The 24,944-nt window shown below is 43.5% G+C and overlaps 2 protein-coding genes across 7 annotated transcripts in view; both read right to left on the bottom strand.

Moving 5' to 3' along the window:
- Positions 1–1,577: 1,577 nt before the first annotated feature.
- BLOC1S2 (biogenesis of lysosomal organelles complex 1 subunit 2) lies at positions 1,578–5,404 on the bottom strand. 2 transcript variants are annotated; one of them, XM_018069111.2, is made up of 5 exons: positions 5,386–5,404; positions 4,206–4,322; positions 3,228–3,347; positions 2,627–2,731; positions 1,578–2,140 (listed from the first exon to the last, which is right to left on the bottom strand). In XM_018069111.2, the coding sequence occupies exons 2-5, from the start codon at positions 4,246–4,248 to the stop codon at positions 2,109–2,111; spliced, it is 300 nt and encodes a 99-aa protein (XP_017924600.1). In that variant the 5' UTR covers positions 4,249–4,322; positions 5,386–5,404; the 3' UTR covers positions 1,578–2,108. The 2 variants fall into 2 exon arrangements, with proteins under 2 accessions (XP_017924600.1, XP_017924599.1); XM_018069110.2 differs by lacking the exon at positions 5,386–5,404 and adding an exon at positions 4,472–4,790.
- A 477-nt stretch (positions 5,405–5,881) lies between these two features.
- LOC103767398 (ATP-binding cassette sub-family G member 2-like) overlaps positions 5,882–24,944 on the bottom strand; it is a 24,453-nt gene continuing 5,390 nt past the window's right edge. For 3 of the 5 annotated variants that reach the window (XM_018069107.1, XM_018069108.1, XM_018069103.1), the window contains exons 2-16: positions 22,486–22,769; positions 21,888–21,947; positions 20,492–20,606; positions 18,082–18,234; positions 17,154–17,311; positions 15,914–16,065; positions 14,598–14,714; positions 13,511–13,776; positions 12,883–12,965; positions 12,423–12,512; positions 10,851–10,975; positions 10,336–10,490; positions 8,852–8,941; positions 7,604–7,716; positions 5,882–6,714 (exon numbers count right to left, since the gene is read on the bottom strand). In XM_018069107.1, coding sequence (XP_017924596.1) covers positions 6,567–6,714; positions 7,604–7,716; positions 8,852–8,941; positions 10,336–10,490; positions 10,851–10,975; positions 12,423–12,512; positions 12,883–12,965; positions 13,511–13,776; positions 14,598–14,714; positions 15,914–16,065; positions 17,154–17,311; positions 18,082–18,234; positions 20,492–20,606; positions 21,888–21,947; positions 22,486–22,769 — 2,109 coding nt within the window. In that variant the 3' untranslated portion in view covers positions 5,882–6,566. Of the gene's footprint in view, positions 6,715–7,603; positions 7,717–7,875; positions 8,059–8,851; positions 8,942–10,335; positions 10,491–10,850; positions 10,976–12,422; positions 12,513–12,882; positions 12,966–13,510; positions 13,777–14,597; positions 14,715–15,913; positions 16,066–17,153; positions 17,312–18,081; positions 18,235–20,491; positions 20,607–21,887; positions 21,948–22,485; positions 22,770–22,877; positions 22,938–24,944 lie in introns of those variants that run through there. The other 2 variants (XM_018069104.1, XM_018069109.2) reach the window with 2 other exon arrangements.

The raw sequence follows: 24,944 nt of genomic DNA, 5'->3' as shown, positions 1-24,944 counted from the left end.
AGAAATCCATGAAGCAAACAAAAGTACTTCAACATTGTCCCCATAACAGGGCAATAGGACTTGCTCAAGCTACTATTATAAATTAACGTGACATAGAGAGATTAATTGGATATCTGGACATAAAGGACAGATGTGGGTCAAGGGAGATGGGGTGATCAAAGGTAAAAACAAGCAGTTTGGAGTAGCCAGGTGTAAACTCAAATACCTTTCAATTTCTTGTTGAAGAGGAAAAAAACACAGGCAGAGCACATACCAAGCCTCGTGTGCACATATATGTTACACAGCTCTTATAGGCTGCAGGGAAGGATGTTGAGACATTTGTGAATTCCCATACAGAAACTTCATTTAAAAGGGAAAGTTGTGAAAACAGTGGTTTTATCCACAGCTGTCAAGTTAGGGATTCTCCCAGCTGCCATTTCAGATGTATTTTTGACCACTTGGGATGTCAGTGCTCTCTTGATAACCCTACACAGTAGCATGTTAAACTATACATGACTGTTAAAAGGTTGAAACTTTCAACCTAAAAGTTGAAAGTAGTTTTGTACAACATAGAACATTCTGAGGTTCACTAGCACTGCTTTATCCTGAGGATGAAGCTCTCTATTGGATTACTGATTAACACTGAGGAACTTTGGTTCCGGGACTCACCTTTCTAAACGGATCTTCTGTTTGGCACACAAATACACCAGGGATGTTTTCTGACATGAGTTGTAACTGTAATTCCCAATGCTTGTGTGCTGTGGGATATACAGCCCCCCTCAACTGAGACACACACACACAGACACACACAGACACACACACACCCCCACACCCACCACCCAAAGGTTTCCACTTCCTCGCAGCTGATGCCTCTTGAGTTTTCCCTGCTGACACAGCGTCCCCTTCTGTCCCCCTGCAGTCCTGCCAGGGAAACACCGCGAGCACAGAAATGCTGCTTCTATTTTAAACCCAGGATATTTAAAGTGATGGTGAAGGCACTCCAGGATCATCTGCTTCACTGTTTTTAAATAGCACTAGGGAAAAGTGTCTGTCCTGACTAATTGCAGTGCTGTACACTGCCCAACACAATGAGGATGTGTACCACACTGGCATGTCACTAGACATTCTTCTAAACAGACTGTATTTCTTTCCTACATATCAGCACTTGTACTATTCTCTTGTGCAACTCACTCAAAAGCCAGCTTGAAGTACTTACGGTCGACAGGTATGGAAAAAGTCCTCAGTGTAGGAGGCATGCCTGTTCAGTAGGCAGGGCTCTGCCAAATTAGCAATTTGGAAATTGTTAATCTGGTAGAGATGCAACTTTTTGTGCTGGCCATGCCACTTCAAACACTACCAGGATCACGATTCACTGCTGAAGTAGAGAAAGGAGCTGCTAAGTTAACTGAGCACGTGATAGAGCAATGTATCTTGCAATTTCACCTGAGGTCCAGGCAGTCAAAGAATGCAATTGCAACAATACTTGAGGCAGAGTTTAAAACATGTTCTCTTCTACCATCTTCAGGAGCTGGAAAAAGTCTGTCCTTCGAAAAAAATACAGAAACAGCTTACATAATCTTTCCAACAGGAACTTAGGATTCCAGAGAAACAAATGCAGCAAGTTGTTTTATTGTAAATTTATAGTAATTAGTCTCCCTATGTCAAACAGATAACGGGGGATACCAAAATTAAGGGTTTTCAATACCCCTCTCGTAAGTCCAAAGGCCAAAGTATCTTCTCAACACAGAGCACAATGAAGGAAAAAGTGAAGTTTTGGTCCTACTGCTATTGAGGGAAAATGTCTTTTATAGGTTACAGAGGAATTTTCTTAGACAGACTATTTCATGTGAAAAACAGGACTAACACACACATAGCCAGTATCAGCATGGGTTAGGGACAGGCTTCTACTTGTCACTGCAAAACAACTTTGCAACAGAACCTCCTGAGAAGAGGAAAATATTATTCAGCCTTAAGCCTGAATACAGCCTACTGTATTCAATAGCTAGAAGAAGTTCCCAGTCTTGATGTTAGCTGCAACCAAATCCTTGGCAACATACAGAACTGCTGTTGTGCAAAACCTGAAACCAGTTTGATTCATTGTCCAACTCCAACATAAAGACTGTTTAACTTCATCGTTTCTCCAGTTTTTTGTACTTGGCTTCTGCAGAAGGAAAAAGAACAATATTTTAGTACAGGGTAGGAAAGAGCTTTGCATCTGTAAGCTGCTACACATCTTAAAATTCAAGTTCATTTACTGGATCATTCAGGATCCTTTATTACTAATGCATTTAGGCAAATATAATTGTACAATATTTTTTTTTAAGCACATAGTGCTTAAGTCAGACAACTAATAATAATTTAATCCAAGAGAACCTGGGTGCCTCTATGAATTCCTCTATTTGCAGGATTAAACACAGGTCTTTAAAATTTGGGTCTGTGCATATTGTAAAAGAGAAATCGAGCCTCCCTAATAAGCTGTAGTTTAATAACACCAGTACTAGTCCACTGTAATATAACTTGTTAGATTAATCTTTTCCCAAATGCAACTCTGCAGCTCAGACTTCTTAAACAGTTGACTTTCTTTCTTTTTAAACCCCCTTGCAAGTCACTATGCTGCTAAGTCATAAGAGTAGAGAACAATAGTTACCAAGTTTTTTGGAATACGCATCCAATTTATACGCTGCCTGCTCCAGGGCTGCAACCTGCTCCTCAATTAGGTTTATTTGTTCCAGATATGGCTGAAGATCAGCATCTTAAAAAAGCAGGAAAATTGTCAGTTCTCAGTAATGCACTTCCAAATAACAGTTCACACTTGAAACACAAGAATTTCTCATTACATTCCTCAGACAGAACAATTTAAAAGCTCCTTCCTTCCCCTGCCCCAAAATTAAGCGGTGACACTGGCAGCCATATTCCAGGAAAGCACAAATTGTTTAAGAGTACTGGCTATACTCTAACACAGAGAATCAAGAATAAGAATCAAAAGAAGTGCTATTCCTATCAGATCCAAAATTTGGGGTAAACCAGGACATAATTTCAGATGTATTTTCTCTTATGCTAGTCTACATGGTCTATACATGTATATAAAGGTAATAGACAAGATTAGCATTGTATAGCAGCATATCTATTTCAGAGAGTTTTCTTTCCTTCAGCACCTAATGGAATGTGAACCTTCTGACTCTTAAGATGCTTCATTTCCCAAACAAGTGCACCATTCGTTATACCCCTACCATATTTGGTGTACTTACATTTTTGATTCAAATCCTTAAGATTTCTACTGATGTTTATAGCAATATCTTTCATTTCTAGGTACTTCAAGCTAGTCAGCTTATTCATGTTTTCCAAGAGTTTGTAGTCCTCACTGGTGGCTTAAAAAAGAATACAGTTTATTTTAATTAAAGGCTGATGTGGTTTGAATCATGTGCAGACTCTTCGAGAGGACAAGAGATTTCAAACCAAGAGAAAAATGTAGAGTACAGTTTGGATGGCAATCCAGGTATAACACGTTACAAAATGAGAATGACCTTTTGTGAACTGCAAAAATCAACTAAGCTGATGAATTCACTTGTTTTGGTTTTTTTTTGAGAGAGAGAAAAATTTACTAATTCCTCACATTTCTAGTCTTACTCTGCAAGTTAGACACTTATGCTTACAAAACTGATAGCACAAATTCAGACTGGTCATCTGTACCATATATCCTTCAAGTCTGTGTGAATTAGTGGTGCTGTGGAGTGCTTTCAGAATTAGAGCCTATGGAATGCACTAAGCTGGTGAGCAGTTTACTTTGCTCCAGTTAATTTTGCACAGCAGTTTATTCTAAAGCATCAATATATTGGAAAAACATCTGCATGATCCTTGCTCTCAGAAACAAAATAACTGCAAATGCTCCATTCTGTTCTGCTTCCCTTCTAGTCTTTCTTAACCTAGACCGCTTTTGTTTGTTCACTTTTCCATATACAAACTTATGCAAAACTAAAAAGAATTATTTTTAAGTTGTTGATACCATATTGAATTATTTTGAAAAATATTTGTGCTATTCCAGGACTTTATTAAATTAATAAGACTAATCTCAGTGTTGTTAGTAGCCTAGCAACATGCCAGACTTGAATTGCCAGTCTTACTAGATGTGATCTAAATTAGTTTAGACAAACTACACAACAGATTTCTTCGAAAGAAAGTGAAAAGAAACAAGAACTTACTTGTAGGTCAGTATTGCAGTGTCTTACCTGTCAGTTCACCTGTTAAGTAAGTGGCCATTTTGCTGAACATGTCTTTACAGAGTTCATTGATGTCTGCCTCCGCTGGTTCCTTTGCTTCCTCCGCGGTTTCAACAGCAGGATCCTCTACTCGGGGTACAGACATTACAGGGTTAAGGCAAAGCTATAGCAGGTGCAGGAACACACTTGAAAGATGGTCCCATGTTTTTTTCCTTTAAATTGCCTACATCTACTTCCCATATAAGTTGTCTACTTTACGCTAAAGGGTAACAAACCTTGGCAGATTCCTTGAAGCAGCTGATACCATACCAAAATTATTCCGAAACAATACTCTAGGGAGCATTCAAGAGATAGGCACCCGGCCTGACCGCACTGGCAAATATCAGCCCCCTCCTGTGCTTAGACGACAGGAAGGGAATTTGGGAAGAACTTCAGAGTGACTTTGAGTACGGTGCTGATGTTTATTTCCAGTCACTGACCCGGAACAGCAGCACAGACCCCCCAGTCCGCCTCACGGGGGTTACGGCAGATCCCCGCCTGCGGAAAGCGGCAATCGCCGCTCTTCTTCTCCAAACCCGTTTCTACCACAACCTCGTTCTGCCCTTCCCAGGAGCGCTCTGGCAGCTCTTCCCCAGACCCACAGGCCGCTCTTTCCCTCCTCGGCAGCGTTTGCCGGCTGGCACACGAAGGCTGCCCGAGGCCCGCGGCCGGAGCAGGGAAGTCAGGCGGCGGGGGAGGACGCGGGCGTGTGCCCCGGGGCTGGGGCAGCAGCAGCAGCAGCCGCCCGGCCGGCCCTGCCGGCACACTCAAGGCCCCGGGCCCTCCCAGCGCCTCGACCTGCTCGGCCGCCTGCCCCGCACCGCGGGCCCCGGGCGCGCCCGGCCCCGGAACCCCGGCCCCGGCCCTTACGCTTGGCGGGCTGCGCGCCCGGCCTCGGACGGCCCCCTCCGCCCGCCCGGCCGCCATGGGCTCAGAGCCCCCTCCCGCCGCCCCGCGCCCGCCTGCCTCCGGCGCGCCAGGCCCGGCACCGCCCCTCGCCGGGCGGGACCAGCCCGCTCCGCCTCCGTGAGCTGCCGGCGGAGGCGGCTGAGGGGGGTGACAGCTGCGGGAACGGGCGAGAACACGCAGCCCTCGCCCCGGCAGCAGGGGAGAGACAAACACCGGGGAGTAAAAGGTGGCACGAGTTTACTTTTCACCAGAGAGGGCGTGGCTCGTGCTCGACGAGGCTGCGCCGCCGGTGCGATCGTCCCTCTAGCACCACGACCGCACCGATCACTGCAGGGCACAGCAGCTCTTTCACACCGCAGGCCGGTTCCAGGGGCTGCTTCCAGCCCGGCCCTCACAGGCGAACTCTCTAGTCCTGTGTTTGAGAATATCTTCCTTTGGCGTTTGCTGGTCCACTTGCATCTGTGGGTCTTAATGCAACTTAATAGCATTTCTGCTGTTGCTGATGATGGTGAGGAGACAGCTGCTGGCACGCTACAGTTTGTCCTGTGGGTACTGCGGTATATGTCGCTGTAGTTTGCCACAGCAATGTCTATGTATTTTTCTTCAGTTCCACAGTGTAAGTGGCACTATATATATAGATTGTGCAGCTAAGCATTGTCTGTTGTTAAAAAACTCTGCCAGTGCTAAGTATACAAATTTTTATTAAAAAAAATAAAGAAAAAGGTAATTTCCTCTCCTTTTAAGTAGTAAATATATTTTTTGCTGTTGGTCATAGGGGGGAAAGTTGTTTGGTGTGATTTGGGGGTTTTTTACAGTACAGCAGTATATATTTCTCACTCTTCTTAGATGAGATGTGTTACACCACTGCTGTTTAGTTTTTAATGAAGCAAAAGTTGTTTCTGCAAGTAGCTTCCACTGAGAAGCTACCAAAAGTAAAAATATTCTTGCTTGGTAAGGACAGCTCATACCCCATACTCACTTCAAATTCAAATGCATTCTCCAAAACACTGGGAATGGTCTCTAGCTCTCCTCAGATGTGACAGGCACTAGCAATGCATAAATGCCACCATCACCTTATATCTTTCATGATGGAGAAGCTCACATGTTCAAAGGAATATTTCCAGTATAAGCTGGCCACAGAATAATAATGCTTTACAATATATAGTTTCATATATACCTAAGGAATTAGGAGAGTTATATTGTCTTAGAAAAAATCACTTACGCAGCGTACATTAATGCATGTCTTCTTAAAAACCACAATCATACAATCCTAAGGAGATCATACTCCAGAAACAGGAGGACAGGGTTCCCATCTGAAGTCCAGTAAACTCAGCTGAAATATTCTGGCAATCTCCAGTGGGCCCCTAACAGGCTTTGTGGTTTTAAGACCTGAGAAGCTGCAGACCAAAGCAACACAGGATTCTATGTGAACTTTCTCATAAACCGGAGTTTTGCATAGGCAATGATAAGGAAGATAACAGTCATGCAGAAGAGAGCCACTATGTTTTCCCACATTGCCCAGCTGGTCGGTGCGATTCCCTGGCTGCACAGGTATGCTTCACCAGAACACCTGAAGAAAAGCATGGGGTGCAACTTAGTATTACTGTGGTGCAAGTCTTCAAGTAACTACTTTTATTCCTGTTCCACAAAGATCCTTCCACCCTCAACTCTGCAAAACAGGTGACACAAATAACCCATGACCCATCACCAAAAAAAGCTTAAGGGACAAATCTAGATCTCTGGTTCTCATCATTTTTCAATAGTAACCTAATTGTTGTTTACAGATAGCTGGCAATTTATAAGGAAATCTCAGAACCATCTTAAACCGTGGTAAGTACAAAAGCAGGTTGAGGTCCATAGCAGGGGTTTGGGGTCTAAGAGCTGTGGAAACAGTGCTTTAGCACTGTTCCCTGCAAAACCCTCAGTTTGCCAGCCCTCTAGCACATGTCATGAAATACTTGCATTGCCACAACTTAAAGTATCGATACTCAAGAGTATTTCAAATAGGGCAAAATAAAGCACTGAAAGATAGATACCTCAGCCTTGTGCTGCATCTGCAGGGAGGTTAATATTTACAAACAAGCTCTGTGGGGGAGGCATGTTTCTGATCACAGGTCTAGTGCTTTCCAGCAACTCTGTAGCTGTCCATACATTGCGTTTCAGTTGTTAAGTGAACTTCAGTTTGTTTAAGAAAACTGGTAAGTCAGGGCTAGATTATCAAATACAAAACTTAATTCAGCTCATCTGCCTATTTTTATGAATAAAGTTTCATCCCTACTTCACTCTTGGGTAATTGTGGAGTTTTACTGTATAATCCTAAAATACATTATTTTGGGACATATTATTGAGACTGGCTTGTGAGTGGTTATTCCGTGCATGGTACAAAATTTTGAAACAGTCAGGCTTCTCTTAAAGTAAACCATCACAATTCAGGCCCAGAACCACCACGAGCTACTTACATTTCTTCTGAAATATTGGGGGGACAACTGCCTGCATCTCCCACAAACACTGTAGCATTTGGACTCTTCTCACCACAGAAGTAGAGATCCCTGTACTCATTCACCTGAAGAGCCTAGGAGAAGAGGCAGATACCAGATTTTTGCAAAGTCAGTGATTTGAGTATTAAAACTGAAACACCTCAAAGGAACTTGATTATTAGAAGACATGTATCACCATTCTTGGAATCGTATGTTTACGTTACTTTTTATTTTCAAACTCTTAATAACTGCCTTTCTGAGGAACTGCCAAGTTCCACATGCAGGATGGTTGGTATCCGAGTCTTTGGCTTCAAAGTTACTTAGCCATGGGTTTCTGTCTTGCCAGCTACAAGATTCTGTTCATCCACTTTCACCTGGGTCAACCGACTGATCCAGAGAATGGTGTGGCTGCATGAAGACACCCCAGCACCAACACACTGAAGACATGGCACAGTCAGTCAAGGCAAGTGGTGAAGGGCTCCCTTGCACTGGCATCCTGGACTCACTGCAATCTCAGAGGACACTTCCACATTCAGTAACACCGATAAAATATCTCAGTGATACCCAACCAGGGAAGTCTCACACATCTCCCACCCTGTACCAGTTTGAGCATTCATTTCATTCATTTTTACTCCAAGGTAGGACACTATTCCTCCCAAATAGTCCCACCTGTGATCAGTGAGTGACCTACTATGTCAAATTACTCTGTTTCAAGCAGCTGCACCCTTAGATTTCTGGTATCACACTCCTTATTATTCAGAAATGGCAGCAAGTCAAATTTTACTTCAGAGGAAGCCACAATGAAGACTGAGACACTCAGACATTATGGTAAATCCTTTAACCAGCTGAACAGTCATTGACCTCTGAGTGGCCACCCAAATAGCAGTCTCCAGAGAGGTTGTACAATATTTGACTTCATTCTAAACCATAGGGATCAACAATTCAGGCTAGGAATTAGTGCCTCACTCGACAGCTCACTCTGCTGCTGTCCATGCAGCACTAACTGTAACACAAATATTTGTTCAGTCTCTTGAGACTTCCATCTCTCACACAGAGATTAACTTTTGCTTCCTTTTTGGAGTTGGCTGGTTTGTTCTTTTTTTACCATGTTCGTGCAAGGAATCAAACCAATCTGACTTTTAAGAGAACTTCATTTATACTCAAAACCTCTCCAGAAAGTAACAGTGTGGCTACATTACTCACAGGGGACCAATGCTACTTTCTACTCACAGTGAGGCCATATCGGGGGATACTGAAGTACTTGAGCCAGTTCAGCCAACCCATTACTGAAGGGAGGTTCACTAAGAGGCCTGAGAAGATCTGAAATAGAACAGAAGAGACTGATGAGTCACTGCACACTCCTGCACAGATGCTGCAGTTGCCCAGCAGAGGCGCACTGGGGTTGATGGACCTGCTACTGCTGTCATGCCTGTGCCTACAGGCATGAGGTTGGAGCCTCGCAGCACTCCCAGCCAGCTGGGCCAACAGCAGAGCCAAGTACTTCAGCTGAACTCCTTGCAAAGAGGTCAGAAAGGTTTTCTTCATCCACATGTGAGCTAAGAAGCACACGTGCTCACAGTTTCTTACTCGGGAGGACTGTGTGCTATGGTAGAGCTAGCCAGAGGCTAAAGAAGGATGACTGCGAGATGAGAAAGTGGAGAAACAAGAACCAAAAAATGGGGAGCCTTAAGGGCTATTACTGTTTCAATTTTCTCCTCTGGCCTACATCTTTTATCCATGCTCTCTCCTGCCTGAAACAAGATTTGCTTTTACTTCTTAGCACAACTGGATGTCATAGCTAAGCACGACACTTCAGCCTCTACTTCATCACAAGTGATCTTGCACTTACCCCGCTGTCTTTCAAGGCATGCATATGCTACTCCTTATATACCGTGACTTAACTGAATGTACATCAGCTGCCCTTCACTACACATGCACACTTCTCACCCACAGCAGGCATTTGAAGCAGTACACTATTACTTGGCTTATTGCAAAAGCAGATTAAATTGCAAATCAAAGAATAAGGGATGTGTGGTGGCTCAGAGTACGCACACAGATAGTTACCAAGAACCACCAGACAAGGAATATCTAACTTGATAGCGTCACCACCACCATTACCTCTTTGAAAAAGAATTCACAGCTCTCATCTGTGAGTAGCCAAAACTCCCTTTTCTCTCTCTTGCTCTCTTCCTTAAAAGTCCTTGAGGAAGAGTATTGAAGTAATTTCTTGAACCCAAGGGCAATACTGAATTAAAGAGAGTGTTTGCTCCTGCTAATCCCACTGGGCAGTAAAAATTAATGCAAAAAAAAAAAATCAACAGATCTAGTTTATTTCAGGATTTTTTTCCTTTTAAATGGTCTAGTTGATCACTTAGATTTCTAATACTGGAAATACAAGATTTTTTTAAAATCAACTTTTGTAAGGATAATTTAAGGAAAAAAACAACACTTTTTTAGGGGGCACACTGTTTGGAAAGCTCTGGTGGTATCACACCTACTGAATTGCACCTCAGCAATGATCTGACCCTCAGATTACAAGGTGGCAAGAGAACATCTTTGACTATAGTGACAATAAAATCACAGGCATGGGACTGACATCCCACTGGACTACAGATTTTTAGCCTGCCTATGGCTGGCTCAATGCAGTCCACTCAGTTGGCCTCAGCTCTTTCCTCCTTTCCACCAAAGGAGCACACACACCCTTATATACTCACAAGCATCAGGACAAAGCAAATCGTGATGAGCAGATTGGCCACAGCCACGACATCCATCCCAGCACTGATAGCCAGAGACATGGCTGTGGCAGTGTAGGACACCAGTACCAGGGTCAGCATGAAGAAAAAGAACCGTCCTGCAACAGCTTGGTATCCTGTCAAAAACCAGAAAGGTCAAAGTCCAGTACACAACCACATTATGATTCCCAGAGAGGTACCTTGGACTCCTATACAAGACAGGCAAAGCAGGAAGGCCAAGTTTGAAGCTGGTAGGAACTGTGCATGCTCTAAAGGCCCAAAGAGCATTACCAAAAGATGTTGTCAGGCAGGTCCCTGTCTTAGATTGCTGGTGTCTCTGCCCCTGCCCCAGAGTCCTCCAAAGTTATGATGCCAAGCACTACAATAGGCTGAAGGTTTGAGTAGTTTCATGTTACAGATATAGGAATTAAGCTCTGGCTAAGTCAGAAATCAGATATGTTGGAAGATGACAGGTTCAAGAAAGCATCAATTTTTACCAATCATCCAGTAACTGATGCATGAGAATATGATGGCTGGAGCAGTTCTCATGGGCAGCAGATCTCCTATCATCAAGGCCAGGAAGTAGGCAGACACACGGTAATATCCACTGGTGTACTGATGGCTGTGAGGACAGGAAGGAGGGGAGTTGTACAGGTTTAGAAGTTATCTAGGAAGCAGGCTCACCATGTGTGTGTGGTTTATCCTGATTCAGTTTCTGCTCTTTCTACCACTGACTCCTTCTCTATGTGAAAGTTGCTCTGTGCTATCACTTTCCACTCTGTAAAGTAAGGGCTGATCTGTCTCACAGACCTTGCAGTCAAACTGACAGCCCTCCAAGGAATGTGAATGAAAGGCTGTGCGATTGCTAAGTAATATTGGAAAAAAGTTCCTAAATCTGTTTTCAAAGAGAATGATCCTTAACACAAGAGCATGAGGAAGTATTAGACAGCTATTAAACTGGAGGAACACTTCATCCACTGCTAATTCATACCGATGCTTCCAGAGAAGGAATGATACCCAGCAATGGGAAAACACCTTTAGGACATCAACTCACCCCCAGTTCACAGGGCAATCATACAGCATTACGATTGTTTTGCTGCTTAATTGAGCTTGTGAAAAGATGCTTTAACTGGTGAGGTGCCTAAATCCCCACTGACACAACTGGTAAGCTGCACTGGCAAGCAGGGCAGACTGGCAAGAAATGGCAGCATGGGGCAGTTTCACTACTGAGCAGCTCTTAGGGGCAATATTAAGCTGCTCTGAGCAACCTGTGGTGGATATGTGCATTCCAGGCATAAATCTCCAGTTTCTTCTTTGCTGCACAGGATCTGTTTCTTACCCTTCCATTGCATGAGCTGGAGGCTTCTCCAAAGTACATTTTCAATATATATGTAGATATACATGTGTGTATATTATATATACATGCACTTACATACATATACACATATACAAACACATAAACATATATATCATTATACATAATATTATAAATACATAATTAAATATAACTATAAATAATTATGAAAATAATTATTTATAAAATAATTATGTATAATAAATACAATAACAATGTCATAATCAAGCACACCTCTCTAAATAGAGACATGCATTTGATTATTAGGGAAGTCTTGTAAGCCATCCAGTAGCCCCCCTTTATCTGAGCATCAGTTGCTAAGCTTTTCCAAGAACTCTCCCATCATCTTTGCACAGTCTCGCCACTTCAGGACCATTGCAAGACAGCCTTTCAACCCCATGAGCAAGAGGGCAGGCAGGGTTCATGGTATGCAGGATTCACACACAGATTTCAAAACCAGCTGTTACCAAAAAGTGGGTAGGAAAAGTACTTTGCAGAAAACTGTTACACAGCAAGCAAGCAAAAGCATTTCCTCCTTCCCCCAGCTCTCAGCATTTCAGCTCCCTGCTCTACAGATTAATTTAGCATTACTATTACAATCTGATGTTGCAAGGGAGCAGTCAAGTCTTTGGTGGAAATAATTTTGTTTAGGGTGTAAGATATTCCCTCCACCTCATTCCAGGGTATGAAACAGTCCAAGTGCCCTCCTACTTACACAAATAGTTTCTTGTCTCTGATGAATAGCTCAATTGCAGAGACACTGGAAAAACACTGGTTTGTGGTGACGAAAAACAAGGATCCAACCCTAGAAGGCAAAACAGAACAGTTGAAAAGTGAGACAACAGCCTAGGTCAAACATTGTCAGCCTCAGACATCATCATACCACCTAGTCAGTGCTTTTCTGTCTCTGTTCACAGAATGGAGATGTTTAATTTTGCTATTGTAGATCTTAGATGTATCCTTTATCTTGTCTTTCTCATCCCCTTTGTACATATGTGCAAGCCTGACAGAACTGTGGTCCCTTTAGGACCTCTGGCAATTCCATGCTGCAGTGCACAGAGGCTTGTGAACCTAACCCTCCTTTGTGTTCCAAGTGGATCCCAAGGCCTTCCCTGCCTCTCAAAGCTGTCTGCTACAGATAGTAAAATAAGTAAAGCTGTGGCTTTTCAACTTACCGGTTCTGAATACCACTTCGGTCCAATTTTACACCAAAAAAGATAGCACCCACAACCAAGGCTAGGATTACAGTCACTGCAATCTACAAGTGGAGAGAAGAAAGGAAAAAGGGAGCCCTTCAGATAAGTAAATAGGAACTGACATTACTAAGTCATATGCAGGGTTTAAGATTCACACCTGCCTAAAGCCTTGCTGTTTTGAGGCAATGTATACCTATGACACACACAATTAAAATCTCTTATGACAATTTTTCAGATTTTATCCTCTTCAATTTTCTACTTCCTCTGATCTCCTTTGGCTAGGAGAGGTTAGTAGCAGCACATTCATAGAATAACCCAGTGAGGCACAAAATTAACCTCACCCTGGAAGCTCTCCATATAAACCAGAGAACTGAGTACTTCTCCCCTCTCCCCAGTCTTCAGTGAAGTAGTCCTTGTGCTAAACAAAAATGGAGATTTTCTTCCAAAGGCCACAAAGGTAGCTGAGCATTTTACTCTACTTATGTGACAGTGGCACAGGACTCTCTTGTTTTCCTATCTGCCTTTGAAAACAAATTCTGTCCTACAAATTGCAGATTGTGGGACTGACAGCAGAAAGAGTCTGAGGCTTTTAGCTGTTGTTACCTACCTGTGCAACAGATGCCTGTGGGTTCCTGATGAGATTTTTCAGGGAACGTTTGGACACCCAATACAGCTGGGTGAGGAATCCATTTGCATAGGTAATCTCATGCTCCTGCCTGGATACTCTCTGCTTGCTTCCTCGTCCAAGCTCCACTTTCCTCAGTGCTTCCTTTGTGCTCTGATATAGGCTGGAGCTGAGATATTTCTGGTGCAGCACATCTACCACACTGCTGTCCACGTTATCTTCTGCCACTCCATTTTCACTGCTCACCTCTGAGTGAGAAAAACAAGATATGGCTTGTGATTTCTCATGAACCCAACTTTCAGACATGGCCCATCAACATGCTCAGAAACTCTGGAGGCTGAACAAAAAAAGCAGAAATGCCAGAGAATTTGAATTGTTCAAGCCTTAGCTCTGAGTTTAAGAGGCTAGCTTGAGTGAGAGAGTTTTCCTAGTTTTAATTGAACCTAGTTTTGTGGCATAAAAATGGTCTTATTTTTAGAATGAGGCACCAGAAAACCTTTGTTTCACTGAATTTGCGGGACATCAACATTTGCTCTCATTCACTTCCCCGTCCTCAAAAAGCACTATTACTATTACTATTCCCTTATAAACTTTCAGTCATAGATGTGCCACAGCGTCCCCAAACAAATATTTCCAAACAGTCTGCTCACTATATTAGAGTTTGTTCTCTAATCTAGTTGCAGTCTTTTTCACTCTCCTGTAAATACATCACTCCTTAGCATATCTACCCTGTCTTCTCTGCAGCAGCCTCTTATGTGACTGAAAACTTCTGTCACATATCTCTTGAGACTAAGCAGTTCTAGTTTGTCCAGTCTTTCCCACATAGGTTTTTTAAATTTCTGATATTTATCACTGCTCTCCTATATTACCGAAGGAAAAAAAAATCCCTTTTAAAAGTTTCTGAGCTCTTTAAAGAAGCCTGAAGCAAAGTATACCTATTAGTAGGAAAAATAAAAAGATAATGAAGTGCCCTTAGACTGGAGGAAACCTACAGAACAAAAGCTTGCCATTCCCACATACAACTTCCCTTCTACACCAGCTAACAGTGGGTTTCTCCTTCACAATTTACCTTTTCCTGTGTCCACAGGTCTGTGATCTTCCTTGCTTGCTGCCACAGCAGTTGAATCGCCATTAATTACATCAAGGAAGAAGTCAGCTGGATTGTTGAAGGGTTCACATTCATATCCTTAAAAAAACCCAAACCAAACACACATGCAACATGTCTGTATTGCACAGAGCACAGCTTAGAAGGTCAGGTCTAATACTGTATCACTTTTCCATAACCCTGTCACAAGAAAAATTCACTGCTTTTCATAAGCACTAGCTTATGTCAGTAGAATTGACAGGATTTAGGAGATGGTGAATCTGAGCTATCTAAAGAGAGCTTCAAAGTTGCTTATTGTCCACTGATTTCAGGTGAGGAGAAATCTGTAACTTGCTCCTACACAGCTCAACTCTATGGACAGTATGGACAACTCTTGCCTCCTTCCCAGCGCTGCTCAGCCACATCCCAATCTGTAAGACACACAGTTCCTCAGTAGAGGTTCCTGGGCATCTGCTCTACAGCCTCAGATACTTCTTTTGGAGGCTCAACTCTTTCTGGTGTTTCTTTGGTCACAAGGAAGGGCTGTCCAAGAGCAGCTTCTTATATGGTTCTATCTATGGGACGAGGAGGAAAGAAAAAAAAAATAAAAAAACCAGAGATGCTTATTCTATAACTTGCCTGAGAGAAAGGAAGTGAAGTGGGCTACTAAGAGGAGGAGTAGAAGCAGTGACATTGGTTAAAGCATCTCCCTTAAAGCCAGGGAAAGCTTACAATTTAATGTGTCCACACATCTAGACTGGATTGGAAACTCACATTCTTTGTTCATTATAGTCAGAAACCCTCACTCTGCTTACTTGGAGAGAGGGCAGCCACTCAACACTGCAACTACTAACCCATCTTAGGATACACCATAATTTTGTCCTCTTGGTCGCCCACCTGCATTCAGCCTAGAGCATAGTTTTGGATCAATCTGTACAGACTACTGCCGAATTGCAGGCTGTGGTTCAAAACCCACCAGATCTGCCACCAGGGCCTGGTAGAACTAAAGGCATCATCTCGTCTGTTGGACATCATTCTTCTACATGTCCAAGTGATTCTTGGTTTTTGCCCTGATGCCAGACAAAACAAAGGCAGGAGAAAATTTGTTGTCTGAAAATTTTTGTTTTTATCATTCCATGTTTTTGCTGTTCTAACATAACACTACCCACACTGCATGTGTACAGTCTCTGGCATCCTAGTGATAAAACAGCACAGGACTGTTGTCCCATGCTAGGGTAAAAATCTACACACAGATTAAACTCATTAGCCAGTTGCCTTTGCTCTTGGCATGGAAGACTTACCAATAGAACTAAAGTATTCCAGGGCCTGCTTCGCAGGACCATGGTACAGCACTTTTCCTGAAGCCAGCAGTGTCAGACTGTCAAACAGTTTGAATATGGAATAGCGGGGCTGATGGATAGAAAATATGATGGTTCTACCTCTTCTTGAGAGCCTGAAATAGAAATAAAACATCTCTCAAATACACCACACTTTTAATTTCAGAAAGGCCATGTTAACCCAAGCAAAAAACAAGCATCCAAATCTAAGAAAAATACTTGTCAACTTCTTAGGGTCTTGACCCAGAAAAACTGTAGTTCCCCTTCTCTGTCACTGTGTCAGATGCTGCCTGCAGGACCCATCATTACAAGAGACCATCACTGCAGTCCAGGTAGACAAAGTATGATGTTGTCTGTAGGTAGCAAAGCCTGAGAGCACAGCTGTGTATAAACCCTCCTTACATGTTTTCTGTACCAGATGCCAACTTGACTAACTGGAACAGTCCTACTGCACTCAGTGGCAGTACCAGGCTTTACATAGCAGGCTGTGTAAGTCTGGCCAGCTGAGATTTCTCTTAGCTTTTCTGTTGAAGATTTACTCTCAAGAAAATTCAAAACAAGTTTTCCTGGAGGTTTGTCAGACACTCTTTCAAGTGCTTTAGCACTGATGCCCAACAAGTACCCTTGACAAGCAAAGACAAACAGCAGAACAAGATGTCCCCAGCAAGCAAAACCAGACAACATGCTACAAACCCAGGAGGAGGATTAGGAAGTCATTGTCCTTAAATAAGCCTTTTTGGTCCTCCTTGAACATAACTTTGTTCTACCTGTCAGAAAACAGTTCATCTCCAAAACACAGGAGATGAAAGTAAACACTGAAGGTAAATCTGCAGGTGAAGTCTTACCTGAGTTCAAAGCTGTCACCAGAGGGGGGAAAAGCCTTTGTAATAGACTCAGATGGAAGGCCAAGAAATTATGATTACAAGTCCTGACCTCCCAGTCCACCCCTCTTTGTGACAAAGGGAAGCTGTCCAAGCTACATCTGCTTTTTGGGCTCTAATCCAAGGCTTGCTGCGGAAAGATTCCCATAAACTTTAAAAGGCCTTGGACACAACCCAAATAATTTAGTACCACTTCTGCATCTATTTGTCTAGCTTTTCTTTTTTTTTTTTTAAAGCGCTACAGATACTCATAAGAACATTCATTTTTTTACTAATGACTTGACAACAAAATTGCAACAGAGCCCTGAAGAACTGACTCTTACTTCTTCAAAAGGATGAGGACTGCATTTGCTGTGCTGGCATCAAGGCCTGTTGTTGGTTCATCCAGAAAAAGGACTGGTGGCTCTGTGATGAGCTCCATCCCAATGTTGGTTCTCTTCCGTTCCCCTCCAGACACTCCCCGGATCAATTCGGTTCCTACCTACAAGCAGAAGAAATCAGATATTTTCAACAAGACCTAGTCAGTGCATGCTCTGGAGTTGAGGGCTCTCTGCACCCAGCAGTCCTTTTCATTTTCAGAGTCCCATTAATGAATTCTAGGGCCAGGAGCAGATGATGGCTTTGACTCAGTGTGAGGGGCTGTGCAGCAGTAAGCTGAGCCTGATTTTCAGAGGTACCAGGTGCCTTATGACTTCAAGGGACAAGGATGACACTGATAAGAAAGAGACAGAATGAGACCACAGCAGTCAGGAGGCATTGGTGTTCAGGGATGCCTTTTGTTGGTAGCTTGCCTGCTACTAAAGTATGAGTGGGGTAAGTAAAGCGAAAATAAAGTAAGAGTAAAAATGCTGCTGGGAGGAACAAGCTCTGCACAGAAATTCTCCACCACAGACCAGTTTTCTATCCCTCACCGCTTTCAGCACTGTAAAAACAATTTCCCTATCTAGTCCCACAAAGCCAGGAAGCGACTGAGCAGCTTTCCAAGGTACAATGACTAAGCGACTTTTTCCGCTATGAATTTATACAACATGCTGGACATGGTCCAAAATCTTCCCCTTTTAGTAGCAAATACACAGACTTCTTTCCAAGCTCCCTCCTGAGCTGGAGACTAATTTCTTTCATGCAGTATGGTTTACTCAGGTTCCTGTTTAGCTTCATGTGGCTGCACTACATACACCATACTGCCCAGAGACATGCAGTTCAGTTGCCAGAGGTAGTATGATTTCTGAGAAAGGTACTCTCACTGCTCACCTTGGCATCGGCCACTTTGCTTAATCCCAGCTCACTGATTATCTGGGTGACTCGCTCCTCCTTCTCTTTAATGCTGATAGAGCTGGGGAGTCGCAGGGCAGCAGAGAATTGCAGGTTCTCCCTCACCGTCATTGTGCCCATGACAACATCATCCTGAAAGCAGTAAAAAGAGACAATTGGAAAGACTCCTCAGCTACCTGAGTGGACATCAAAGTGCCAGTAGTGGCAGTCTCTGTTTGAGGACCACAGAGGAAACCGGACTGAGAGACAACTGCTTCAAAATTTACATGACATGAAATTCAAGGTCACTCAGTAGCAGTCAAGGGGGAATGCAGCTCTGCAGGCCTCACAGCTTCCACCAAGCACCACCTAAGCCTGCTTTCGGGCTCAGGAGTTCAAGTGCAGACAGTACCACTCTGTACAGCACATGCATTTTTCTTACTGGCCAAAGCGAGGCAGTGCAGGTAGCTGATTTTGTAAAGAGTTACATTTCTGTCAGTCCAGCTGAAGCCAAAAGACATTGCTAGTGCTCAGTGTTCGAGGTAGCGACATTCAGGGAGTCACCCAGGTCAGCTCTGTTGCCAATTACAAGCTGTATCTTGTGGTCCAAAGCACCTGCCAAGTTTAGCTGCCAACGAGTTTTCCTCAGGTCCTTGCTGGCAACAGCTTCTCAGAGAAACAAAAATATTGCACCAAGATACTCCTAAATTTTTCATGTCTCAAATAACCTATAACTCTTGGACTCAAGACTGTATTCTAAGGGCTACCCCTTTACAAAAGCTTCAACAGTCATATTCACTTTGACTGAGAATCAAATCTATCCAGTTGACAGACATCTGGGCAGCTTACACCAACCTGCAACAACCATGAGTCAAACAGAGTTGTCATCAGGTCCATCCAGAGCTCCATGATTCTCCATCATCCCTACTTTGATATTTGTGCCAATTCTGCATACTACCATGAGAGAAGGGTTGGGCAGCTGCTGAAAAACATGCCTGTTAAATCAGGCACTTTTCAAATTTAGTGCCCTTTGGAACACACATCCCTGAAGCTGCAGGGCAGCAGATTCTTGCCTGCTTTGGGACTCTTCTCACATCAGATATAGTTGATCAATAGCACAAATGATGTGTCAGCCAACCATGTTTTGCACTGGAGTTAACAGAGGAAGACAGAACGTGCTGTTTTGCTGCCAAAGCTGGTTTAGGCATTCCCTATCATCCCACAGCCCCCCAGTCTTTGACCCTAGCCTCCCATTCCCCACCCTCAGATCCACCAATACAACTGTTGGGTCATCACACTGGAAACTAACTGTGAATTTAAGCTACCTAAATACCAAACATAACAAACCATGGCATGACACCTTCACTCTCGAGGCATGAATGGAGAGGCTACCAGCAGTTTTATAGAGATAACACATGACTTAGCATGTCTATATGCTTATCTGCATAAAACTGATCCTATAATGATGGATGTATTTAGGATTTAAGTGTTGTTTGTATGGGTCATCTTTATTGATCTAAGTACTGTGCAGGGTGGAAGGGGAGAGACCATTTAATGTCTCATCAAGTTGCCTATCATTTTAAGCTTATGATTGGTTGCTTTGGACATTTGAGAGACAAATTTCTCAAACTGGGATTGCTTGCAAGAAACTTCCTGGCCATTCACTAGGATCTGGGGATCCTTGACCTGCAGAATCAAGATTCAGCACCAGTCTCATCACATGCATTCTCCCAGAACCCCTCAGCTGGCAGCTTTCAGCTGCCTATTTCACATCTGCCTGCAGTCAGAACCCTGGACGGTTTCCAGATTTGGATGCTCATATGGCTGCCAAGAATCCCCTTCTCCCCAGGCCCCCCAGGGCTTTGAGGGTCTATTATTGGTTCAGGCCTCCACCCAATTCCGCAGATTCAGAAGGCTTTTCCTGTCTCTGCGAGGAATGAAGCTCTGTCACAGCCAGCTAGAATCAGAGGAAGAACAGCAGGGATCTACTTATTTCCTAGAATTATTGTCTGATAGTTTGAAGGTACTTCTGCCAGATAGAAACGATTCTGAGTTTAACAACAAGAGATTTGGGGTGTCATGGGTTTTTTCCTCACTGTTTCATTTAAGTCTTTGCTAGTACTTCAGGACAGAGCCCAAAGAACAAGCCACAGTAACCCAGTGGTTTGGGCAGTAGCCTATGTGGCTTTGGGAAGACAAACATCTATGTGCTTGACTAGGTCGGAGTAACAGTTTGATCTTCTTGTCTTCCATATCCCAGAAAAAATAATAAATATGTAACATCAGAGTTATCAAATGAGACTCTGTGGGGACCACTAAAAACTACCTAACCTAGCAGTTCATGCTTTGCTCCTTTTACCTGGTCTTCCATCCCAAGGGCTCCCAGCCCTTACTGAATGTGGTTACTCACCTGTACAACATATCCCGAGATGCACTTGAAATTTGGAGGTTGCGGAATGCCATCTATAAGCACTTCTCCAGACAGGCCTGCTGGGTCCTTTCTGGCAGCCAGCACATCTAGGAGACTTCAGACAAACACCAGGCATTAGGTTTTGCAATAGCAGCTGCTTTTACCTTTGACTGGATAAGTACCACCAGTCAGGACTGCAGTTACAGCCTGCTCACAGCATGCCGCAAACCAGGACACAGAAAGGGGCTTCCTCTACTCTGGGGGCTTTAGCTCTTTGTACAGAAAGCCTGGGATACATACAGGATTTTCCAGCACACTGTGTGCCACAGCAGTATGGCAGTATACAGACACTCACAATTCACAACAGTGAACCCCCTACAGACATAAACTCAGTCTGTGTATTTACAGCTAACCTCAAATGCACAGAGACAAAAGCGCCCCGCCGAGTCACTGCAGGCTGCTCTCCAGCCAGGGGAGCACAGAACTAATGCCTTTGATCTCAAGGAAATTAATCCAAATTGGTATAAACAAGACGGGAGTTAAGATTAATTCTAGAAAGTAATTTCTTTTAACGTATCACTGCATTCTCCTTACTGCCAGTGCAGAGGCCAGCCTGTCTGCTAGCTAAGTAAACTGCCCTGATGAAGCACTGCTCTTGAAAGCATCCTGAGTAACCAGCATCTTAGAAAGGAAGATCAAGGGTCACCACAAAAACACCTGTGCGAACCCTGGCCATATTTACCAGTGTATGACATTTTCAAAGGCAGAGAGTGACAAAGAGCTCTTTTGCCATGGTTATACAGGAGAGAAAACAGCACTAACACCATTAGTTGGAGACAGTCTGCACGGTATTTCTCTGTGCTTTCATCTAAAAACCTCAAGCGTATGGGCACCCCCATCAGCAGGCCACAGTCAAGTTGGGGTGAGGATCCAGAGCATCCTATAGATTCTAGTATTGTATTACAACATAATCCTGTTAGTTGTCAGAGAGGGGTCTGGCCTAGCAGCTTCAAGGAAGTCTTGCTGCAGCGAGTTCACAGGGGATGACATCTATCATGCCCATGAGCTTGCACCCCATCCCCATCCCATTACCAGTAAGGACAGTGCCTACATCTAAGCTCCAGTCACCCCAGCTCCACCTAGTATGTAAATTCAGGCCACCACCAAAGGTGACTGCAGTAGTATGGACCAATTGGAGCAGATGAGGGCTGTGGCACTGCTGCAGGGCAAGAACAAAGCTGATAGAGGGGCAGGAGGTCAACTGCATCACCAGATTTCTCAGAGGCAAGCAAAGGTCTGAGCCTGCAGATCCCTCACATCTTCCTTAACCCGCAGAATCCCAAATACCCTTTGAACAGCTGACTGTCCACTTAAAGGAGCAGATGAAGGTACTCACGAAGATTTTCCACTCCCCGTTGGCCCCAGGATAGCATTCAAGCCTGGCTTCATAATGCCACTGGAAGAAAGAAAGAGTTATTTACAAATGAAGGACTGTCCATATGCAGCTTTTAATAGAGCTTTTCAAAATGCTGTTGAAAGGAGTATTAAAAACTTCTCTTTAAATCTGAAATCAATGTGCATTTTTCCTTTCTGCCCCTGACTGCCCGTCAGAACATAATCAAAGCTGGACATAAAAAACAATCTACAAAAGACAGATGTTAAGTGTCTTCCCTGCTGAAATAGTTCTTGAGCTCTCTGCTGCTCATTTCCTCTGGCTGTGGCTTGAACAACAGTTAGGGGAACCCTCAGATCTTCTGGCAGAAGAGTTCACACAAGTTTGGTCCTAATTTGCTCAAATCAATAACTGAAACTGTTCCAGCTATATCCCGGCTATTTTGCCTAAAAGCAAATCACAAAGTGCTCATTTGAGCTGCTGACTGGCAGGAGGGTAGTCATTTCTGTACCAGCTGGATCTGGAAGGTGACATGAGGTCACTGATTCACAGCAGCAGATTAATTCCTACCCTCTAGCATCTCATTTAAGCAAGAACTTACTAAACATTATGAAGGATCTTCTTTTCCACAGTTTTCCGTTTACAAAGGAATCCACTGGACTGCTTAATGGAGTACTGGATGTTATGGAAACTCACGACAGAGCCCCGAGGAGATCGGAGGGACTCTTGCGTTGGGAGAGAACGTTGGAAATTGCCTGCTCCTTCCTCTTCTCCAACAGAAATAATGCTGTGATCAAATGTGTCTGCCATCATGTCTTTGTTACACAGGTCAAGCTCCACTGCATGGAGATGTTTGAGGTCACTGTTGTTTTGAGCAGTTCCCATCTGTTGAGACAAAGAACACAGAAACAAGCAAGGAAGAAGACGTAAGCAAAGATTTCTCCAGAAAGTGTCTTGGAAAAGCAAGTTCACGCACACCACACCAATCCTTACATGTGCCAAGTTTCCAAAAGGATGGACATCCGCACTGGAAGACATCCAGTAGTCTCCAAAGGCACGGAAACCCACAGATTTAGAACTAACCTTTAAGACCAAGACATGTATGTTCTTGAAGTAAGTTATGCTTGCTGAAAGAGCATCTAATGAAGAAAAACCAAAGTCCATCTGCGATGGTCACTGTCTTTTCCAACACAGCAGGGACTACAAATGGAAACTGCTACCACTTCCTTAAGCTAAAGAGACCCAAGCTCCTCTTCTTCAGTCATAACATGCTTACCTCCCCACAAAGCCAGCAGAGCAACCCTATTAACAAATCTCTGTGAAGAACCACGGGAAGAAAAATGGCTGTGCTTATAAAAATGAGGCCAGCCACATGCATCCTGTTTCCTGGCACAAGTTTGTTTCCGAAATACCAATGTGATTAAAATAACAATTATACATGCTGCTTATCAGGTTTCAGTCACACAGTATCAAGATATTTTACAACTACAAATAGGAAGAGAAATTTGAATTTGTCTGCAGGCACCATTTATGCTGAAGTACAGAAGGAATGAACTCTTCCATGAGGAAAGATCTGGGATACGCCAAAGTAAGAAAAAACATGGTACAAATTGGTACATTATGGAAAATTAAATATGCTATCTGCTTATTATCATAAAGTTATAAAGCATTCTGGTTCAAGTAGATAAGCTGTCTCAGTAGCTCACGATGGGACACCTGAAAGCAGGAACATGTAAACAGCAAAGGGAAGGAACTGTTCTCCCTGTCCTACAAAGTAGGAAATATACCAATGTGGGTATAACTATTAATATTAATTCACTTACTAGTCACAGCAGCACAGCTGTTTTATCAAGGGGCTGCTTCCCTTGCTGTAACTAATGGAGACCAAGTCTGGATCCCTTTACTCATTTTGAAAATAGAAAAAGGTTAAAGTTCTTACCTTGACATTACATGTTAGGAGTTTGGAAACCCTACATTCCCTAAGTTCTGCAGCTGGGCATAACGTATGCCTTTCAGCCAAGGGCCCTTGCAGATATAAACATTCCTTTCCAGAAAACTACAGCAATAAAGAGAGGAATTACTACATACCTCTTCCAGAAATTGAACACAACAGTTAGACTAACACAAGTTAGTCTAATCATTTACTTCACTTCTATCTTCTGACATGGCAGTGTTTGTTGGAGAGCTAAAAATTTACTGTGACACTGGGAAAAGCCAAGGTGCTCACGAGGCTAAAAGAGCAAGGAGAGAGATCTGTCCACAAAGACATCCATTGGTAGTTCCTTGAATTTTGTGTGAACATAGATGTATCACATCAGTCACCCCTTTCCCACTATCTGCACTTCTTTCCTCCTAGGACTGAGAGGGTGATAACCAATAGGACCACCACTGCAGCAGTAGTAAGACTTTGCAGGGAGAGAGATGGTCGTCCTTTTAAGAAACTGGATCTACAAAAGCCATATTTAAAGAAATGGGAATTGTCCTTTTGTCTCTGCCTCTTGCTATTACTGAAAGCTCAACAAGTTGCAGTAGTTTTTTCCTGTATAAGTAAAATAAAAGTGGTGAGGAGAAGGAAGGGTTGTTTAGCTTGGACACAATGCTGAACTCTAAGGCTGGTCACCCCTGGGAAAGCCTTGTTTATGGGAAACAAGATAGGATATGCCGGTTACATCAGCAAGAGATGGTTTATATACTTGAAAGGTTGCACAACAGATTAGGAGAAGAAAAAAAGTCCGGATGAGAGTAGCACCAGGGAGAAAGACCTTGTCAGACTTTTGAACATTGGTGTTGTATCTGTCCTGGATCGGTTCTTTGGTTTAGCTCACCGTACACCCTTTTATGCAGGTTTTTGCAAAGTTACCGACTAGCACTGGCAAGCCAAACCAGTGCTGCGGGTGTGTGCACGGATGGTTGAGGGAAGCGTAGCAGAAGCTACAGGTAGGCTCGGGCTGCAGCACTGACCCTCTGCCTCCCACCTGGCCCCACGGGCCGGTTCCGCTGCTAAGCCGGAGCCATGAACCGACCCGGCCGACCACGCTCCGCTTCCCTCCCTGAGTCCCC

The sequence above is a fragment of the Manacus vitellinus genome, unplaced genomic scaffold, assembly GCF_001715985.3.
Source record: "Manacus vitellinus isolate BGI_N305 unplaced genomic scaffold, ASM171598v3 scaffold_15_pilon, whole genome shotgun sequence".
Taxonomy (NCBI): domain Eukaryota; kingdom Metazoa; phylum Chordata; class Aves; order Passeriformes; family Pipridae; genus Manacus; species Manacus vitellinus.
The sequence above is the reverse complement of the archived record's forward strand: the minus strand, read 5'-3'. Positions and strand labels throughout refer to the sequence as shown.

Coding starts and splice junctions, on each gene's coding strand:
- BLOC1S2 (XM_018069111.2), bottom strand. CDS start 4,248: ATGTTCAGCAAAATGGCCACTTACTTAACAGGTGAACTGACAG. Junction 3,348..4,205: donor CTTAACAGGTGAACTGACAG/GTAAGACACTGC, acceptor TTCTTTTTTAAG/CCACCAGTGAGGACTACAAA. Junction 2,141..2,626: donor TGCGTATTCCAAAAAACTTG/GTAACTATTGTT, acceptor TTCCTTCTGCAG/AAGCCAAGTACAAAAAACTG.